The 21,674-nt window shown below is 45.6% G+C and overlaps 1 protein-coding gene and 2 non-coding genes across 7 annotated transcripts in view; 1 reads left to right on the top strand and 2 right to left on the bottom strand.

Moving 5' to 3' along the window:
• The window catches only part of fam13a (family with sequence similarity 13 member A), a 62,173-nt gene that overhangs the window by 20,863 nt on the left and 19,636 nt on the right, over nucleotides 1–21,674 (top strand). For all 5 annotated transcript variants that reach the window (XM_076294938.1, XM_076294937.1, XM_076294939.1 and 2 more), the window contains 6 exons: nucleotides 8,674–8,715; nucleotides 15,186–15,227; nucleotides 15,467–15,646; nucleotides 16,391–16,595; nucleotides 20,064–20,137; nucleotides 20,708–20,747. In XM_076294938.1, coding sequence (XP_076151053.1) covers nucleotides 8,674–8,715; nucleotides 15,186–15,227; nucleotides 15,467–15,646; nucleotides 16,391–16,595; nucleotides 20,064–20,137; nucleotides 20,708–20,747 — 583 coding nt within the window. The remainder of the gene's footprint in view (nucleotides 1–8,673; nucleotides 8,716–15,185; nucleotides 15,228–15,466; nucleotides 15,647–16,390; nucleotides 16,596–20,063; nucleotides 20,138–20,707; nucleotides 20,748–21,674) is intronic.
• Nucleotides 1,223–1,296, bottom strand: trnan-guu (transfer RNA asparagine (anticodon GUU)). The gene has a single exon. It is a non-coding gene; the product is annotated as a tRNA-Asn (tRNA).
• On the bottom strand, nucleotides 3,868–3,941 carry trnan-guu (transfer RNA asparagine (anticodon GUU)). The gene has a single exon. It is a non-coding gene; the product is annotated as a tRNA-Asn (tRNA).

Below are 21,674 nucleotides of genomic sequence, written 5' to 3'. Positions count from 1 at the left end.
CATATCATATGTAAAGGTAAGCTAATCATATCATATCATATCATATCATATCATATCATATCATATCATATCATATCATATCATATCATATCATATGTAAAGGTAAGCTAATGAACCCAGATGCTCACCCAACATATGGGTTTAAATTCACTGACTATTTTAGTGAGTTCTCATGCTTTTGTTGAACTGTTATACAATTCGCCATTTGTGGAGCTCTCTACAATGAGGTCAATTCTGACTAGTTCAAACTGTCCAAAGCTGGCCCATGCCAGGACCCCACTCCAGCAGCCACCTGCATGCCCTGGCTCATCGAGGCTTCATGCTGGCGTCTCACCTAAGTGGAAAAAGAACTGACCCCACTCTAACGCCCCGCTGCATGTGTGCATTTAACAGTGACATGCCTCTGTTCCACCCCCACCTCTAAAGCTCTAACGTAGTCTGCATTCATGTTGAGTCTTCTGCACGCATTCATGTTGAGTCTTCAGTCTTCTAGAACTGCAGTGTGACAGGAAAGGCAAAGTCATAGTGTCATATTGTGTAGCTACACAGAGCTACCACTGCTGATATGTCAACGAGCAGGTGACATCGCATGGTGGTTGAAGTTGCTTATGTACTGCAACCTCAGGAACAGCTTCACCTTTGTAGTCTCAGTCATTCTTGTTTCTTATAGAACTGAGGATACTCTTTGGAGTTTAATTTCCGGCGCCGACAAGAGTGGCAGCATGTCGAGGTAGCTCCGTGTCTATTGAATCCCTTGGGGATCAATAAAGTATCAATCTATCTATCTGGAGTTGCTTCCAGTGACTATCCTCTGCCTCCTCCACAACCACCTATTCAGTGAGGATTCGTTCTAGAAGCATCATGGAGGGAATTTGCTCAGTACACAGTAGCATGGGTATGGTAGACCATTAGCACATTGTCTGCACTACTAGCTGCATGGGCGGGCAGAGAGTGTGAGGCACCTACTGTACATAGTAAGGTGGTTCATGGTTGCCATGGGAATGATGTAACTCCCGAGAGATCTGAGGAAAGTGGCAGTGTAGTATAACCTGTTTGGAATACTGGGCCACAGTGGACCATTGGATATGACGTTTGTTTGCGGAGGAAATTAGACTTCCCTCTCACGTTCCACTGATTAGGTTTGCAAGTTAGGTCTATGTCTATGAGGCTCTGCAGTGATCCTGCTTTTCCTTTGGGAGCCCTATCTCTTGGAAAAGAGCTGCGTCCCTGGGTGGGCTCGAACCACCAACCTTTCGGTTAACAGCCGAACGCGCTAACCGATTGCGCCACAGAGACAGCTGCAAGGCTGTCTGGAGTACAGTTACACTAAGCTTGGCTTGCTGCCTGATAAGGACACCTATGACTGTGCATTGACTACTGTAAACCTGGGCATGTATTGGTCATGCAAGTGTTCATATGAATGTAAAAAAAAACATCTATTGGTAAAAAACACTTTTTGAACATTTGAAGGCATAAGTGAGCACTCAGAAAAGATGATTTTCTTTTCCTTTTGCTTCGTCTTCACACCAACGAGGACCTTAATTCACTGCTGCTGTGTGGCCATGGTTATCAGCCAGATTAGAATCTGCACACACATAACACATATCTGAGAGTACTTTTACACATGCATACACACACACAAACGTACACACATGCACACACACACGCACACACATGCACACACACACACACACACGCACACACACACGCACGCACACATGCACACACACACACACACACACACACATGCACACACACACACACACACTTGCCTGCTTGTGGTTGTCCATCAAGTCCGATGATGTCCACTTCTGTCTTTTAATGGTGAGTTTTATAAGGGCTGAATAGTCCTTTCCTAAATCCACAGGTTCTGTTGCAGGTGGGGCATGTATACATGATATTGGTGTTACTGGCATTCATGGCTGTGATTCTCCTGAGCCTTCTTTGTTATCTCCTGATTGTCCTTTCCTCCTCCAGTGCTTGGGTCCCATCTAGACATAGCTGCCGCCAGGTGTTGTGGTCAGCAGCCATCTTCTCCAGGTCACCAGGTTTGATTTTACACCTCAAGTGCTGTCTTCAATTGGTCTTTAAAGTGTTTCTCCTGGCCTCCAGCAGAGCTCTGGCCTTGGTGTAGCTGGCCATATAGCACTCTGCGGGGCAGACGATTGTAGGGCATCCTTATGACATGCCCCAACCAACACAGTGGGTGCTGGGTGATGGTGGCCTCAATACTCTTGCAGCCTGTTCTCCTGAGGATCTCAGTGTGATGCACTCTGTCACGTCAAGTGATTCCCAGGATGCGCTGAAGACAGCAGATGTGGAAGTGTTCCAGGGACTTGATGTGGAGGCTATAAGTAACCCAGGCTTCACAGCTGTAGAGGAGGGTGGTGATGCAGGCCGCTTGATAGACACAGATTTTTGTGTTGAGATGAAGGTTCTTGTTCTGAAAAACCCACCGCCGGAGTCTCCCAAAGGCAGTTGATCCTTGTTTGATTCTGTTCTGGACCTTATTGTCAATGCTATTGTCTTCAGTGATAATGCTCCCCAGGTATTTGAATGATGGAACAACTGACAGTTTTTCATCTGCAACAGTGAAGATGGGTAGTGTGGGTGGGATGTTGGCACTCCATTGGCAGATTACCACTGTTTTGGTGGTGTTGATGGTCAACCCCATCCTGCTGTATGCCATCACTGCTGCATCTAGGACAGACTAGAGGTCTTGTGGAGAGTGAGATATGAGAGCGCAGTCATCTGCATACTGCAGCTCAAGTATCCTCACTCTGTGCAGTTTGGTGGTTGCCTGCAGCCTCCTGATATTGAAGAGGTTACCATCCAGCCTGTACGCTACTGTCACCCCATTGTTGTCTTCAGTCTTCTTGTGGAGAAGCTGGGTGACACATATGAGGAAGATGTTAAAAAGCACTGGTGCCAATACACACCCCTGCCTTACCCCTGTGCGCACATGGGAAAGGGCTAGACTGTTGACCTCCTATTGTCACCCTAGCAGTCATTCCATCATGAAACTGACAGAGGATATTGACAAACTTAGTGGGGCATCCAATACGGAGGAGGACTTCCCACAAGAGATCTCTCTGCACAGTGTCGAATACTTTGGAGAGGTTGACAAAAGCCATAAACAGGTCTTTATCTTGCTCCCTGCACTTTTCCTGGAGTTGCGGGGTTGTGAAGACCATGTCGACTGTGCTCCTGTTCTTTCTAAACCTGCACTGTGACTCGGGTAGCATAGACTCTGTGATGTCATTGATCAGTCTCTGTGGCATCACCTTGGCCAGGACCTTGCCTGCCACAGCAAGAAGTGATATTGTGACAATACTGGCATCTCTCCATTGCTGTGGGATGTTTTCATCAGACCAAACCATGGTGATGTAATGGTGTAGTGTTCTTGTGCAGAGATACCCTCCCTGTTTTAGCAGTTCTGCAGGAATATTGTCAGAGCCAGGTGACTTGTTGTACTTCAGGGAGCGGACAGCTGACAGAACCTCCAGGAAGATTGGAGGTTGGCTAAGGGGAAGTCAATAAGGGGAAATTCAGGCAGTTCATCCAGGATGCTATTCTGGTCTTTCAGGACTTTGAGCCCATGTGCTGTTTTCATTGGAGTTATGCAGTGATTTATTGTGCCGTAGCTGGATTTGACTGCATTGTAAAAGTAGCAGTGTAGTGACACCTGTTTGGAATACTGGGTCACAGTGGACCATCGGATATGAGGTTTGTTTGGGGCCGGAGAGGAAATCAGATTTGTGCTCGGCAGAGAAAGCCCCAAACTGATTAGGTTTGCAAGTTATGTCTATGTGGCTCTGCAGTGATCCTGCTTTTCTTTTGGGAGCCCTATCTCTTGGAAAAGAGCTGCGTCCCTGGGTGGGCTCGAACCACCAACCTTTCGGTTAACAGCCGAACGCGCTAACCGATTGCGCCACAGAGACAGCTGCAAGGCTGTCTGGAGTACAGTTACACTAAGCTTGGCTTGCTGCCTGATAAGGACATCTATGACTGTGCATTGACTACTGTGAACCTGGGCATGTATTGGGCATGCAAGTGTTCATGTGAATGTAAAAAAAACATCTATTGGTAAAAAACACTTTTTGAACATTTGAAGGCATAAGTAAGCACTCAGAAAAGAAGATTTTCTTTTCCTTTTGCTTTGTCTTCACACCAACGAGGACCTTTATTCACAGCTGCTGTGTGGCCATGGTTATCAGCCAGATTAGAGTCTGCACACACATAACACATACCTGAGAGTACACACACACACACACACACACATACACACACACACACGCACGCACACACGCACACACACACACACACACACACACGCACACACGCACACACACACATACACATTCCCTACCAGAGCCTCTACTCATTTCACACAGTCTCTCTCTCTCTCTCTCTCTGTCTCTGTCTCTCTCTCTCACATACGTACCCACACACACACACACACGTGCACACACAAACGTATAGCACCCCCCCCCCCCCCCACTCGGGGCAAGTGCTCCGCGGCTGTGACTTCATTACTCTTGCAGGGCCGACGCCATCCCTCCATGGTGACGCTTCACATGTGGTGTTGAAACCGCCGGCTTGCGTAGGTACGGCACTAACAAGCCAGCTCAGAGAGGCTTACCAGCCATTTGCTGTACTGTACTTTTGTTGGACTTAGAGTACAAGCATTCCGGGAATGTGTGGCAAGCCTCATCCTTCTTACCCAGTCTCTTTTTATGGAATTTTAATGCAGAGTGAGAGGTAGAGGGTACAGCGGGACACAACCCAGTTCGCCCAATTTCCAAGTTCTCGCAGGTTAGTTCGGCCAATTTCCAAACTCTCGCGGGTCAGTTCGGCCAATTTCCAAACTCTCGCGGGTCAGTTCGGCCAATTTCCAAGCTCCCGCGGGTCAGTTCGCCCCGTTTTCCAAGTTCTCGTGGATCAGTTTGCCCAGTTTCCAAGTTCTCGCAGGTCAGTTTGGCCAATTTCTAAGCTCTCGCGGGTCAGTTCGGCCAATTTCCAAGCTCTCGCGGGTCAGTTCGGCCAATCTCCAAGTTCTCGTGGATCAGTTTGCCCAATTTCCAAGTTCTCACGGGTCAGTTCGGCCAATTTCTAAGCTCCCGCGGGTCAGTTTGCCCCGTTTTCCAAGTTCTAGTGGATCAGTTTGCCCAGTTTCCAAGTTCTCGCAGGTCAGTTTGGCCAATTTCTAAGCTCTCGCGGGTCAGTTCGGCCAATTTCCAAGCTCTCGCGGGTCAGTTCGACCAATCTCCAAGTTCTCGTGGATCAGTTTGCCCAATTTCCAAGTTCTCGTGGATCAGTTTGCCCAGTTTCCAAGCTCTTGTGGGTCAGTTCGCCCAGGCTCTCACGGGTCAGTTCGCCCAGTTTCCAAGCTCTCGCAGGTCAATTTCCTGTCTCGGTGGGCCTGCTGTTGTATTAGGTTGAGGCACAATCTTAGCTCTCTTCTAGATAGGCAAATAGAGTATGTGCATTGAAATAGGTCAAATGCTTACCAATGTTGCTCACACTACCCTTTGTACTGTCATCTTTTGTCTGGATGTAGTGTATGGAATGTTTTATGTGATTTCAAAAAAAAAAAAGTGGGATGTGTCTTTGCAGTATGCTGCAGTGTGTGTGTGTACCAACATTTGTGAAAATTGGATGTTGGGTGCCACACTAAGAGTGATGTAAACTTTTGTCAGTATGGATCACACTACGAATTACAAGCACCTCTTAAATCACATTATTATACTCATTACAAGGTCACGGTCAGTGGATCAGAAAGGAGAGACCTCTACCAAATTTGGAAGAAACAAGAAAAAACACTTTTGTCAAATACAAACTAGGGGTGTGTTGAAGTCTGGTCTGGCGTACACTGCTCACCTGTGTTAACTAAAACTTTGTGAAAGGGCTTTGTTAATTCCCTCTGTCAGGTGATAGGAAGGAAGGATTTCTGTTTTGTAATTCATGACGGCACACATATTATTTTAATACTTGGGCCAGACTATGTAACAGCACTGTGAGTGAGAAGGAAAAATCCAGATTCCCTCTGAATTCACAAGCTGGGTTGTGAAATGCCACATTATGTGCCTGGTACCTTACACCTGATTTCTAGAGAAGTCCAGAAAGGTTGTAAATGATGGTTTACATTTTTAGAAAGTTAAAGAAACTTAAACATAACTCACATTGTTTTGATAATAAAAACAGGCATAGGCAAGTATTAATTCCTAAGTAGTATTATAATTAATTACATTATCAAACTAAAGTAAATATTTCCTTTGCAATTTACTGTCTGCAGAATAGAGCTCCATTGTATACATTCAGGCAAAGGCACACACACACACACACACACACACACACACACACACACACACACACACACACACACAAACACACACACACATACACATTCCCATTCACTTTCTCCCAAACATGTAAACACCCCTTTTACACGAACACACCTTCTCCCCCACATTCCTCCAGAGGTGCCGTCATGTGATGCCGTGAGCATTTCTAGTGGGCTTGAACTTTGGCCTTGTTTTCTTGGCTCCTGTGTGAATGGGCCCTAAATCCTCGACGAGGCTGGAGCGCTGAGCCATAGTACATACCCACCGGCGGGCCGCACCAGTCGCCTGCCTCCTCCTCCTCCTCTCTCTCTCTCTCCTCCACGGCCCTGGTGTTACAACACAGCCCACTGGAGAACCTGCCTACACTGCCCCAGGGTGACTGGCCAAGGCCAGCAGAGCGGGACTCCAGTGAACGGGCCGCTCAACAATGCAGCTTAGTTTTGTTAACGCCATTGTTTCACTGTGGCCCTGTGAATGACTGAAATGTGCTAATCAGGGTTCAATAGGGCCCTAAGCTGGTTTATCTGCGGCATGTACAGCATCTATATCCTACAAAAGAAGTAGTGAACTGATTCTTGTTTTCATTTGTTTGGTCAAAACCGGTCCGTGATTGTGTTTGTTGCTCATGATTCAGTGTAGAAGTAGAACTCATGGAACTCATGAACCCTCAGTTTTTTTTATGTTTTATGCCTGATATCAGTCCATTTACCTATCTAGCTTCTTCTTCTTTCACTATCACTGGGCACTTAACCATGGTTAGTGTCACTGAGATTTTGTCTTTTTACATATATGTAATATTAGCAAACAATATTTAGTTTAGTACATATGTGTGACAGTCAAGTAGCCAAATGCATGATCTCTTATTCTGCTCCATCCAAACAAAGGAGATCAGTGAGCAGAAAGAGCAAGTTCTTCTAAATAACAAAAAAGAAGATCTCACCAGCAAAGGCAACATCATCATTGATTCCCAATGAGTGACTGAAAGCAACCTTTTTTAAAAGCATTGAATTACTTTTAGGCAATTTAATGCTTTTAAAAAGTCTGAATTCACAAGGCAGGCAAGTCCCTTACGGTGGACCGGCACTGCGGACAGCTGCTGATTAGAATGTTGGGGTCCTGCCGAGCTGCAGCAGACCAGGAGGCGTGGCTGAGGCTGCCACAGGAAGCATCCCTAAAAGATGGAGCCTATCTGCTTCTAAGACAATTTATTTGTTGGTGTGATGTACAAAGCTATTATGTACATTGTACATTTTTAATATCTCTCTCAGTTGTCTTTTTTCAAGTGTACTGCATTATATCATGTCAGTGTGTAGCACCATTGTGTATGGAATATAAAAATGTGCTGTCTGGCCTTGGGACGCTTGGATGAACAGTAGCCCACACATCCTCCAGTAAGAATAAACAGCTCAGCTACTGTAAGCTGTTGAGACTCACTCTTCCATTGAATACTGTGTTGGGTTTAGCTAGAAGGCCACATAAATAATAGCTAATGTATGAAGAAAATGACCGGGTCAAGGTTTCTACTGAGGGTGTTGAATAACAGGACATACTGATTTTCTGCTTGTTTCCATAATGCAGTGTATCAGCATTCAGCACTCTGCATGCACCACACAGCAATAAGACACAGCAGGGTCTTACTGTAAATCAAGTCCACTCCATTATGGTCATATTTCGTAAATGTATTTGTTTTACATAGGTTATGTCGTACATTGTAATTGCATATTTTTCAAATGTTCCTGGCATTCATGATAATTACAAGTTTTTAGCAAAACTGTTAGCAAATTAGTTTGGCATAGATCATATCAGCTAATTCATCTGGTAGATGTTTTACTTTGCCTGATTTACTGAACAGATTGCTGCCATAACGTAGGCTCTTATGAAATATCCGATCTGAGAGTGTCAGTATGTGGAAATTAAGCAATGTAGACATTAAGTTCCTCTTTTATCCTTGCATAATTTCATCATGTGTCACCGGCAGAGTGCCAGTATGTGTGAGTGGGTGTGGGTGTGTACGTGTGTGCACACTATATTTTTGCTCTCGGCTCGACAGAGTGCCAGTCAGAATAATTAGCGGAGACAAACACAACAAAGGCGCTGGACTGTGGCGCTAGGTGCTCATTGTTCCACGCACAAAAGGCGTTTTTTTTTTTTTTTTTTTTTTTTTTTTTAAACGCCTCCCCCCAGTTTTTGCTGCACTCTGAAAAACAGTTTCAGGATCATATGAGGTGGAAGAGGGAAAAAAATCACCCCAACAACAGCAAAGCTGTTTAGGTTATGACAAAGCCTAATCACAGCGTAACCTGTTGTTTATTTGTTTTCCCCAACACAGCTCCCTGGAGGAAGAGAGACCAATATCCCCATTCTACGTGAGGTAGGTCCTGCCCTGTGTTATTGGTTTGTTTATGTGTGCATTGACTGTACATGCTTGGTGTGAATTGGAAATAAGGTAGTATGAAAGAATAGTATGAAAGACTGAAGAAAGTAGAAATGAGTGGGTGAAAGAGGAAGAGTGAGTGGAGGTGTAGTTGTAGAAATGACAGAGTGTGTCAAACTGCACAGAAATGTGGAGAACAACAGAGCAGCTACTTCCTCTTCATGGGGAACAGACACTTGGTTAGAAATATCTACATGATGAATGGAGTGCCTGTAACCAGTGTGAGACAGAAAGGATAACAGGGTGATGCACGAGTGGTGCGCAAATTGTGCAAACTGTAATTGGTGTAAAACAGACAGGAAGTTGTACATAACATAAACAGTTACACAATTTCACTCTGCAGCCACTGCAAGTCACTGAATATACTGAAGCAAATAGTCTCTTCCAGAGAAATTCCTGGCCCTACACACATGACAGCAGGGTGTCACTTCAGTCTGTGTTGCCCCGTGAGATCCAGATCTTTCTACTTACATACTCCCCCAGCCTTTATGCCATAATTTCTTGTTTTGGGGATGCTTTAGCATATGATTACTCAGAGGACCATGGTGCCTGATCCCAAACACATACACACACACACACAGAGTCAGACACACAAGCACATGCTTGTCTACCCACACACACCAGCACTCTCAAACAAACACACATGGCTCTATGTCCGTGACGTCCATGTGAGGTTGTCACCTTGTGGCTCAGCCCCAGCCCCATGATGCATACCTCTCCCCCTCCTTCTCCCTCTCCTCCCTCCATCTCCTCTTTTCCTCTGTCCTCTCCTCTCCTCTCTCCTACTCAGTGTTCTGGTCGGTTTGGGCCCGCTGCCTACTTGCCTTTGGTCACATCCACACTTCAAAAGGTTCAGTAACAGACTAATCCACTTCCAGTCTGGAGGGGAATGGCCCCTGACCAGACCAGATCAGCACACCTCTTGATCATAATAAGCATGTTGACAAAAGAAGTGCGCGTTCCCAATCCAGCCTAAAAGACTGACTTCAGAATGGCGTAACAGGCCTGGGATTACCTGAATGCCTCATGGTGCGGACTGCTGAAGTATATTTTCTGTAACTTGACGTCTGGTGGTGTGGGACAACCAGGAACAATGGGGAATAGTGTGTCCTGTAATGCGTAGGTGTGTTTTTGTTTTGACTATCTTTTTTCATTTCATATGTTTTTGTTTTTCAGGCCACTTTTATTCCCCCTTGACCCTCTTTGCAGTGTTTTTCTTTTTCTTTTTTTTTAGCTCCATGTGGAGCGTGTACGTGAGCATGTGCATGTCTAGTTGCGGGTGTCAAGTGTGTGTGTGTGTGTGTGTGTGTGTGTGTGTGTGTGTGTGTGTGTGTGTGTGTGTGTGTGTGTGTGTGTGTGTGTGTGTGTGTGTGTGTGTGTGCATGTTTGGAGTAAATTGCAGTGTGTTACTCTTCTCCATTACTGAGGATCTGTCAACAAGTATGAGGAAATGCTTTCGTTGTTACAAAGCACAACAGACTTTAAATACCTTGCTCAGCCACAACTGTGACTGGTCTGTTAAGGCCACTATCATTAGATAGTTTTCACAGACAGGTCTAGGTATTCCTGGTGGTTCTGGTTGCAGTAAGTCCACATGGTTACACTTTTAAAGTATAGGCAGTCTTGTTTTGTGAAACTCTTGTTTTGTGAAAGTCTTGTTTTCCTCCACCATGCTTTCTAGCCATGTCATTAGAATGCACTGACCCATTTCGAGGAGGATTCATGACTGACTGTCCTCCAAGTAATGACCTACTACTCTCACTGCTTCTGTACACAAACATCCAGGGTTAATGCTTCTTTCATGGGGTTAGCATAGCGCTCCATCCATATTATCTGTAAGCATAGCAACCTGACCTTGTATGTATGTCATGGCGAATTAGGATGTATTATTGAGTTTTCCTCGTTAGTCTGTGTGTGCACTCCCCCTTGCTGTGCTAGTAGTAGTATCCACTCATCCTTGTTTTTGAAGATGTGTGTATTCAGTTGGTTTTCAGAGGCTTGGTGGAGTTAGGATAATGGAAGAGTATAATTTACCTTGACCACATCTGGCAGAGGGTATTTGTGGCCGTTGGTCTGTGAATTGTCAATGCTTGTTCAGTGTGTTTAATTTTGTTCCTTTACACTGGTAGGACAGTTATGTAATGATCAAGGGCCATCATTGTGACTATGGCTCTGTAATGATAAATGGTCTATAAAAGCTTACATGTCATAACACACACACACACACACACACACACACACACACACACACACACACACAAATACAGAGATGTCTCTGTTATTCTATCTTTGACTTTTCACCACCTGCCTGCCTATCTGTCTCTTTTTCCCTCTCTCTCCCCCATGTTCCCCTCTCCCTCTATCTCCCAGTCTGGTTCACTCGTTAAAGGCTCCATCTCCCCCTTCATGTACTCGTCTTCACCTTTCTCACACTCTTGTATTGCTCTCCTCCTCTGTATCTACCACTCTCTCGCTTTTCTAGTCCTTTCTCCTACCCTCTGTTGCTCTCTCTCTCTCTCTCTCTTGTTGGCCTTGCCTCACTCTCTTACCATTTGGCTCTCTGTCTGTTTGTATATGTCAAGGCCTCCTTTCTGTCACCACCTCTAGTTAAGAGCGTCACACACCACTTGGCACTGTCCATCCCTCTGGTCACTGGTGGCCTTCCCCCTTCCAGAATTGACCAACCCCTAACTGGAAACCAGAGAGGCCTACTACAGCATTCTGAAGAATGTGACTCAAATGTCAGATTATGAGCCTCGCTGTAATCTGCTAACTAGGCCATCATCCTGGTGCTGGTAGAATTGCCAAACTGTCTTCCTGTTGTTGGAAGCCGTAGCACATTTCATGTCTGCCAGTCAGTGGCCTCTCCGGGAACTTGTACCGATAACAGTCTAAATATGGACAACGCAAAGACCCAACAGACGATAGTGCTCCGACTGAGTATGAATACAAAGTGCCAAAACACCCGTGTATGACTCCCTTATACAGAGAGTATTACAGTAAGGGACCGCTGTAGTTCAGGGAAAGTGAGTCATTGTCTCAATTGGTGGTAGTGCTAGTGAGAATCCAACACTGCAAGAGTAATCATTGTCATGATTTGAACTATCACAGATCTAATCACTTCAAATGTTTACATTGTTTACAATGTTTTTTACTCTATAAACGCTTAGCAAATCTCGGTTGTAAATGAATTACCCATGAACTGACCCTAACCATAACCTGAACTTTAACCTTTACCGCACACAAGCTTTAATCCAATTATTACCTTGAACATCAGCCAAGCTGAAGGTATCTCTTTATCTCTTTGCAACTCTCACCGGCAGCCGGTTGTGAACAGAAAAGTGCCGTCTCAATGAAGCGGGACAGGGATTGAGTTAAAATGATATAATGAAAGTCACCTTAATCACACAATCTTGAAATTCAAATAGCACACACAGACACACACACACACAGCTGGTCAGACAGACGTCGGCCCATGGAGAGATCATGTCAGGATTGTACATGTCCACCTGCTGTGTTCCTACATGTCTATGTTTATGCTGTATGTGTGGGTGTTAGGTATGCATGCTGGTGTGTATGTGTGTATGTTTGTGTGTTTGTGTCTGTGTGTTTGTATTTCTGTCTGTCTGCCTGTGTGTTTGTATGTGTGTATGTATGTGTGTATTGGGGTGGGTGTTAGGTTTGCATGCTTGTGTGTTCAAATAGCACACACAGACACACACACACACACACATAAATTCCTAGCATTAATTTTGAAAGAACAAGAACTCCCCGGTGGTGCTAATAGTGTTTTTGCTGGAGGGACAGAGGAAAGGGTAGTTAGGTAAGATCTCTTAACTGCTGTGGATGTCAGGCCGGAGCGGAAGAGACTGCGTTAATGATTCTCACCTCAACACTTTTTCACTGTAATCAATACCACTGCCCTGTCACAATGTCGCCTGCCATGTTCATTACACATTAAGCCATCTTTAGTGAGTAACCTTTTTGCTGAATGTAAGTCATGCCTATTTTTAGAGATCCTGCCTTGACAACTGGTCATTATTTCACCTCTCTTGTTCTCTTGAGCGACATTCCTCTTTACCTCGTATCAACTTGGCTTTGCCGGTCCGTTCGCCTGGTTGTGAGTTCTTGCTAAGTCATCGCCTTGATCTAGAGGGCACACATGAAGCCAGTCTTTGTTATCTCGGCCTCTTGAACTGTGTGGGGGGTGTTTTTCTTCTCTATTCGTCACCCTTCCCTCTGTCCACCCCTTTACCTTGGCTTGTGCAATTTCATTTCATCTGAATGTCACTCTTGTTGCTGTCCTCACCTCATCTGTTGCCTTTGCACTAGTCCTCATCAAAGCTGTGGTGTCACTGTCAACATCAGTGTTTATGGTGAACCAACACAGGGTCACCCCTCCTCACTCACAGATTCACAGATGAGCCTTCTCCTTAGAAAAAGGGTCAATGGCTGATCAACATTTATAGATTTAATCATAAATAGTACTGTATGTCAAAGAATGCCATTATAAAAACATACCGGTAATGTAAAAGAGGCACTGGCATAACAATAACAAACAATTACAAAAAAAATATATACATTGCTCAAAAAAATTAAGGGAACACTTACAGTTTTCCACAATTGTTAAAACACATTTTTTGAAACCTTCCACCCTTTTCTCCATTCTCAAACTACATTCACAGAATGTCTCACAGTTCTTGCAAAATAAAACACTCGCCTCAAAAGTTTTACTTGTACTCAAACAGTGTCAGAGTACCGATCCAGTACTTGATGAAGTGTTCATCAAGTGTTCCCTTAATTTTTTTGAGCATTATATTTTGAGCATGATATGGGGGATGGATTCATAATAAACAATGAGTCTTTATTATTTTACAAGGACAAGCTGTTAAAAAATCTTTTCAGTCTTTGCAAAGACATTGAACATCCAGGCCATTTAACTAGCGGGTCTTTCTCTTCATCACAACAGGAGAGAGAGGTTGTGATGTCAAGTGTCAGCCTGTGTTGAGACATTAGACAGACCTGCAGGCATAAATCACGTGTCCATGGATGGCTCTCTGAAAATGTCTCCAAAAGGGGCACACAAAGGTCAAAGATCAAGCACTTACGAGATTTACAGATGTTGAAAAATGCATACCTGTTTATTCTCTAGAGATTGTATTAAATATCAAGTTGAGTTTAGGCGTCTGTGTCCAGACCACCTTCTCTGTTGTATTGAAGAGCAGTGATAGTCCATTTGGGAGTCATGGGTTCAAATCCCAGACAGCCCATGCACTTGCATAACACACGGCTCCACTGTACTGAGCGAGTCCTGATAGCTAGAGCCTGTTGACTCAGGGTAATTTAATGTCCACTGAGGGTGGACAGGAGAAATCATGTGACGGTGGTACAGGAATGAGGCTGGGTTAGTTAGGACACAGCTGGTCAGACAGGTGTCTGAAAGACGTCGGCCCATGGAGAGATCATGTCAGGATTGTACATGTCCACCTGCTGTGTTCCTGCATGTCTGCGTTTATGCTGTATGTGTGGGTGTTAGGTTTACATGCTTGTGTGTATGTTTGTGTGTTTGTATCTCTGTCTGTCTGCCGGTGTGTGGTGTGCGTGTGTGTGTGTGTCTGCCTGTGTGTGTGTGTGTGTGTTTCTGTGTGTGTGTGTGTGTGTGTGTGTGTGTGTGTGTGTGTGTGTGTGTGTGTGTGTGTGTGTGTGCGCATGTGTGTGTGTCTGCCTGTGTGTGTGTGTGTGTTTCTGTGTGTGTGTGTGTGTGTGTGTGTGTGTGTGTGTGTGTGTTTCTGTGTGTGTGTGTGTGTGTGTGTGAGGCCATACCCGTTGGACCCACTCACCACTCCTCACCCCCTACTGATTACATTCCCCACACTGGAAAGTCAGCGCTTGTTGCTGAATGTGTGTGTGTGTGTGTGTGTGTGTGTGTGTGGGTGTGTGTGTGAGAGAGAGCATGGAGGGGCCATTCCCAGCTAGTGGTAGGTGTGCTGCCAGGGTTCTGACAGTGCCCCTGACTGGAACACACAAGTGGTATAGAGAGTCATCTCCCACATTCTCTCCGTCCTTCTCTCCTTCACACATATGTGTGTGCACACACACCACACCACACACACACACACACACACACACACACACACAGGCTGCAGGGATGAAAGGGGGGTAGCTAATGAGTTCATATGGGTGTATATGAGGTAGAGCTTAGAGTTGAATGACAATGACAGAGATTCTCCTGGAGTCTGACCAATGTGCCTGATGCTTAAACTGTCAACAGAGGCTAAATTTGCCTAATCACTGTATGTACAGTATGCAATGTCTCTAACAGACTCTCTCTCTCTCTCTCTCTCTCTTCCGCTCTGTTCATCTTACTCTCTCTCTGTCCACTCCCGTTTGTCTCTTTCTGCCTCTAGCTCTCAGACCTCCCCAGATAATTGTAGACCTGACCTAGCACAGTAAGTAACAAACTAATTTGAAAGTACATTCATTAAATCAAACTACATAGAACCACCCCTGATCTTAACCTTATACCCACTCTCTCAACTCAGATGTGTTAATACTCTACGATCAGAGTAAAAGCCCAGTGGGCCTGGTGTGATGCTGTTGTCCTTGCGGTTGCAGAAGAGAGGACCACTATCTGTCCTGTTGCATTCTCATCTGTCCCTCCCCTTTTCCTCTTTTCACTTTGCTTCAGATTTCTGGAAAGGACCATTCGCTCTGCGGTTGAGCAGCATTTGTTTGATGTGCACATGCATGGGGGTCCAAGTTCAGACGACCCTGACACGAATGGTCAACTGGCGTCTCCCGTGACAACAGCTCGTCAGAGGCGACGTCAGCAGCGTGAGCAAGAGGAAGTCCAAAGACAGCGAGACAGGTGAGAGTGTGAGTGCATGTGCGTGTGCGTGCGTGTGTGTGTGTGTGTGTGTGTGTGTGTGTGTATGTGTGTGTGTGTGTTTCTGACCTGTCTTATCACCAGCTTAGTGGCTGAGTGGGTCCGATAAAAGACCTACAGAAGCGCAGGAGGCCACCTGGGGCCGAATCTTTGGATGTAGGCGGCGTCCTGTAGGAATGCGCTGGGTTGTTGTCTAAAACAGTCCAGGGTAATGGCCAGTGTGTTCCCATTCGAGATCTCATCTCTCTGTCTGTGTGAGATTGAGGGGAAACGTGTGTGTGTGTGTGTGTGTGTGCCTCAGTAGCCCACTAATCCTTGCTGATAGAGACGTCATGGAGTCCCGCCAAGCCCACACTGAAAACAATGGCTTAAGCGGGAAGTGTTAGACCTTTATAATACACTTTGGTCCAAACAGAATTAGGGGGGTTGTCATAAGAACTTTGTTGTGTTTTGATATTTGGGGTGTTTTTTTCTCCTTCTCTAGGGTATTTATATGTGGTAGTGGTGACCAGGGTGATGCGGTCATTTTACTGTGCCCTCAAGAGTACGTCCCCAAGGGATACTCCGACAGAGCAGCGGAAAAAAGGAGAAAATAAATAGTTCCTGGTGGTTTCCTTCCGTGCTGTGATCTGAAAAGCAGATCTGTTTCTCTCTCCTGCTCTCTCTCTCCCTCCCTCTCTTTCTCTATCTCTCTCTGTCTATCTGGCTTTCTCCCACTCGCTCCAGGGAAGGCATCAACAAGGAGAACAATCCCTCGATAGGAGTTATCAATAACGGCAGTGTCGGAGAGGACAGCTTGGGACACACACACGCACACACACACACACACGCGCACGCCCAGAAACACTCGGTGGAGGGGCCTAGACACAGGAAGAGCAAACACGCTGTTCCCACGCTGGCTGAACTCAGGGACAACCAGGATCCCCCCTCGGTGAGTCTCACAGCCTACGCATTAGCTTTAGAATGATTCAGCCAAATGTGGGTTCTCTCTATCAGCCTCTCCCCTCCACTCGCTCTCTTTCTCTCTCCCTCCACTCTCTCTCTTTCTCTCTCCCTCCACTCTCTCTTTCTCTCTCCCTCCACTCTCTCTCTTTCTCTTTCCCTCCACTCTCTCTTTCTCTCTCTATCCACTCTCTCCTTCTCTCTCCCCTCCACTCTCTCTTTCTCTCTCCCTCTCCTCGCTCTCTTTTTCCCTCCTTCTGTCTCTTGTGTTCTCTTTCTCTCTCTTTCTCTCTCCCTCTACCCTCTCTCGTGCTCTCTCCCTCTACCCTCTCCCTCTACCCTCTCTCGTGCTCTCTACTGCTTTGCCATTTTCTCTCTTTCTTTGCTGTCTCTGTGCCCCTTACTTGTCTGTTTGTTAACTTTTCATGATCTTAAATGATCTTGACCTTTTACTCTATTTTTTTCTGCTGCTTTTTCCCTACCTCTCTCTCTTTTTCTCTCACTACATCTCACTACATACTACTTCTCTCTCTCTATCCGTCTCTCTCTCTCTCTCTGTATCTGCTGTGTCTAATTTGGTTGACCCTGTTCTAGCCCATGTTTTTCTTGTGTTTGCCTCAGTTATGCTCTTCTCTATGCCCTCCCTCTCCCTGGCTCTCTCTTGCTCATTGGCATCCTGTACTGTCTGGTAGCCTTAGTGAGATGCAGACCTGTCTGCTAGACAGAAGGTGTGCAGCAATGCTCCTGCACTGCTGAATACAGACCAGACAGGCAAACCCTCAGAATAAAAAAATGAATCACTTTGTCCAGACTGTAGGCTATGTTATGGTGTATTTCTGACCCACTTGTATTTGTATCTACAACCTCTGACTCACTTATCTACCCACGGGACAGTCTTAGAAGCCTTTATTACCGTGTCTTGCATCATCATTTCTGAGGGGCCATATTGTTGTGGAATTTTCAGTGAAACAGACTGTTCAGACTATCAGACTACAGACTATCACTGCTACAATTTCTCAGACAAAGTGATGTGATTGATAAACAAATATGTTATTAACACAAATATGTGTTAATGAGAGCTACACAAACAATGCGTTTTGTGAGGGTAATGTCCTTAATTGTTTTGTTGGCCCGCCACACTGAGGGCTGAGAGGCTTGTTTTCTGAGGGTGGCCACTGTTCACCCGTGAAACCCTTTTCTGGGAACTCACCCCAGGTAATTTGTGGCTGCAAAACCATGCTTTTGTTTTGTTTTGTTTTTGTTTTGTTTACATGCGTGGGTATTTTTATACCTCTTGTTCTAATGGCTGGGACCAATGCCAAGCAATTGGTGGCAAGGGCAGTTTCCTTTTGGAAAGTAGATTGTGTTGGTAGGGGTGGGGGAGTGAGGGGGGGGGGTGCAGAAACGGGAAGAGAGAGACGTGGGTAGACAGAGAGTGGGAGTCGGGAAGGCAGGAGACGGGAAATCACTTCATGCCATAAAAGAAGTCTACTGATGAGAACTCTCTGATGTGTGTGTGTGTGTGTGTGTGTGTGTGTTGCATCATGTGGAGCCAAGCAGGGCTGTGGAACATGATGTATTGCGGAACAGTTTAATGGCACCTCAATTAGCCAAAGCTTTTATCCTGATTTAGACAGCCACTGGCCAGTGTTTTTCTCCCTCACACACACTCGGGTTTCTATGGTGCTACAGCAAGTGCCCACAGTGTTGAAAGAGATGCTCTCTCCATGTGCTCATGAGCAAGTACACTCACATTCTCTCGTTCACACACACACACACACACACGTGCGCACACACACACACGCACACACACACACACACACACACAGTATGTGTAATCTTGTGTGGCCAGGAAGAACAAATGGTTCATGACCAGCTCATTAAGTAAAAAGGATGGGTGAAAAAGAGTGGTGCGAGGACATCTAAATTAAGGGACAAAAAACAGTAACAGCATAGGCGCATTCACTTTGCTCCACAGCAGCTCTTAGACATGGCAGGATGTGGTCCAGAACACATGAGACTCCCCAAGGTTCATTATTTTCCCCTCTGATCCTGTGGTTTGGCCAAGAGGGCTCTCAGGCCCACATAGAGATGTGGTCGACATGCCCGCTGCTTCTGAAGCCTAGCAGTTGGCCACACACTGCAGGAAATCATGTCTTGAAAAGACTGTACAAAAGGACATGACTTGCATGTTTTGTTTCACTGGTTGTGCGTGTGCCTGTGTGTGTGTGTGTGTGTGTGTGTGTGTTTTTGGGTGTTAGTGCGTTTCCTTGTGTTAAAATGGCAGATTTGTGGCATGGTGTTCACATCTCTGGGAATTATGAGACCTCAGACTAGATCAGGGTCAGGAGAGGAAACAAAATGGCGGACAGACCAAGACATCAGAGATGTGTTTCCTGTCCAGTCTAGGTCAGCATTTTTAGAGACTAAACGGGTCATCAGGGCACGTCCCCAAGAGCCGGGTAGCTACCCATGTATGTTTGCGTGCCTGTCATGGGGGCGATGTGATTATTTACGAACTCTGTGTACCTGTAAATCAAATCACTCTTAACTCCATCTGGATTTTACTCGTGGCTTATGTAAAAGCTGAGGGGACACTTGACACTCTGACACACATCTGATAGCCGGGGCAACAGACTGCAGGGACGACCTCCACCAACCCCCAGACTGCAGCAGAAACATTGCCCGTGTGACTAGGCTGTGACTGGGGTTGTCTGATGCAATAAAGGCGGCCCTCAAAACCTAGAAGAGTGGCAGACCTATGGATACCTCAGAAACCTTTGCTAGGAAACTATTTATGGAACGTGCTAATATAGTGTGCAGACTCAATTTTCGGGACAGCTGTGTGTGTGTGCGTGTGTGTGTGTGTGTGTGTGTGTGTGTGTGTGTGTGTGTGTGTGTGTGTGTGTGTAACACCTGTTGGCCATTTTTGCATTACCATTCAAAGTATTGAGGTTATCCTCTCCTTTCTCACCGGTATTAAACTTATGTGAGTCTGTGTATATGTGATAGCCCATTTGTTTATGAATGGAAAATTACTAATAGAACATACTTACTCAGCTTGGCTGCGTGTTGCGTGCAGCTGCATAAGTGATATTTATACTCAGTGGAATCACATACACGGATACTCTATGCCTGTGCCACCAGGGAGCTTTCCCTGTTGCATACTGCAGCTCCTCTTCTAATGTCATAGTCAAGTTATCATCTCAGTCACATTAAAGAGGGAGATGGAGAAGAGCCTCCATTGAAGTTAAAACTCTCCTTCCTCAGCTGGACAAATGAATCATTGCCAAACATGGTTAAAGAATTAGTCTTAATTGAATAGGAATTATAAATAGAATTATACAACCACGTCAGCAATATGTTACCTTTTGGCCTGTCCTGTTGGCCCACATTTCTAGTGTGGTTGAGGTCATCTCACTCTGCCTTTGCTCTCTCTTTTCTGTTCCTGCTGCAGTCCAATGAATGTTTCAAAGTACCAAAGGAACATGACCCAGTCTCACCAGAGAACATGGAATATTCAGAAGTGTGGTGAGTACTGCACGACGCTCTCTTCAGTTTAGTGTTCGCGACTGCATGTGAGAGTCCTGCAAAAACACAGGGAAGCAGAAGATATAAAATACCCCCCCCCCCCCACACACACACACACAGCAGCACCTTGCAGCCTTGCTGTGTGGGATGCAAAGGAATGTGGCTAAACACAACAGTCTTTTTGTATGTCTGTGTGATGGTATGTTATGGAAAACTCTCTTGGTAAAATAGCATGGCAGCATATCACCCACATCACATCCACCCATCAAGTTTGAAATATGTAAACAGAGGAGATTGTGTAATGTAGTTGTGAGAACTGGTGCATACTTTGATAACAGTAAAGCGTTCAACACGATTGCCACTTTGTGTTTGTCTTCTAATAGCTTGAGTGCCTGTATCTTATCAAAGAGCTATTCTTGATAGCTTAGGAGAGGCACATTCACTGACTTAGACATGAGAAGGCGACTGGGTCCAGAACCACTCCGCGCCTTTCTGAGCGCTCTGGCCTGTAGAAGCCTGTGAAATGACTGGAAACCCAAATGACATGAAGTTTCCCCCTCCTCTTCTCAGGGATGAACATCACAGAGACCAAGACAGCTGTTCAGCACAGGTGAGTGTTTACCTCTTGTTTTCGTGGTGTTGTCTTGTTTGCACAGGATGCATCCTGTTCATCGTCTGGTTTTCTACTGCTGATGTTGTTGAACAGTATTCACATATTGTCATTTAGTGAATACTTTAGTTTAGAGGGACATGCATATGGTACATATTGTATTTGTAAAGACAACAACTTATTCTCCCCTTAAATGCACAGACACAATGATGAATCATTGTGCAACATGATATAGAAGTAATAAGACAATCTTGTCACTTCCGTGCTCTTCCGTTTTCATTGGCATGTGATGCTGTTGGACAGAAATATGTGGACTGACTGCCAACTCCTCTCTTGGGGCTATTTGAGGTATCAGGAAAGGCTTTTTCAGCATTGTTTGTCTGTGAGCACCACAGCAAGTGTTTACCACAAGCGTAGTTTTGCTTTGCTAAAGGGAAAAAAGAAGGCAGTCTCCCAGTGCTACCAGCATTAGTCATGTTTCATAGCAGTGCTGGAGGTCGGAGTAGCTTGCACAACAGATGCCCTTCCCAGGCTCCACCACGGAGTGTCAAACAGTATCCCACACAGCAGACCGGGTGTGAGCAGGCGGTCAGCAGCCTCTCATTCCTCTCTTGGCCGAGGTGTTCACCTCTGACACAGATTCTCTGTTTGAAAGGGCGCGGCACTCCAAAAAACACAATTTGACTGAATTGCCTCCAACCGATCCATTGTTTTTCATTGTGAGCATCCTGGTTCCGGAACCAGAATGGTGGACGAGTGCCAGTCCAGACTCTCAGCTTGCTTTCCAGCTATCATGTTTGTGTGTGTGTGTGTGTGTGTGCGACGTGCGTGCGTGTGTGTGTGTGCTTGTGTGTGTGTGCGCGTGTGTGTGCGTGTGTGTGTGCGTGCGTGTGTGGGCGTGTGTGCGTGCGTGTGTGGGCGTGTGTG

The sequence above is a fragment of the Alosa pseudoharengus genome, unplaced genomic scaffold (genome assembly GCF_046254945.1).
Source record: "Alosa pseudoharengus isolate Yale_2024_CS ecotype anadromous, Long Island Sound unplaced genomic scaffold, YU_APseudo_1.1 YU_APseudo_1.1_scf_2, whole genome shotgun sequence".
Taxonomy (NCBI): Eukaryota; Metazoa; Chordata; class Actinopteri; order Clupeiformes; family Clupeidae; genus Alosa; species Alosa pseudoharengus.
This window is presented reverse-complemented; position numbering and strand designations above follow the sequence as displayed.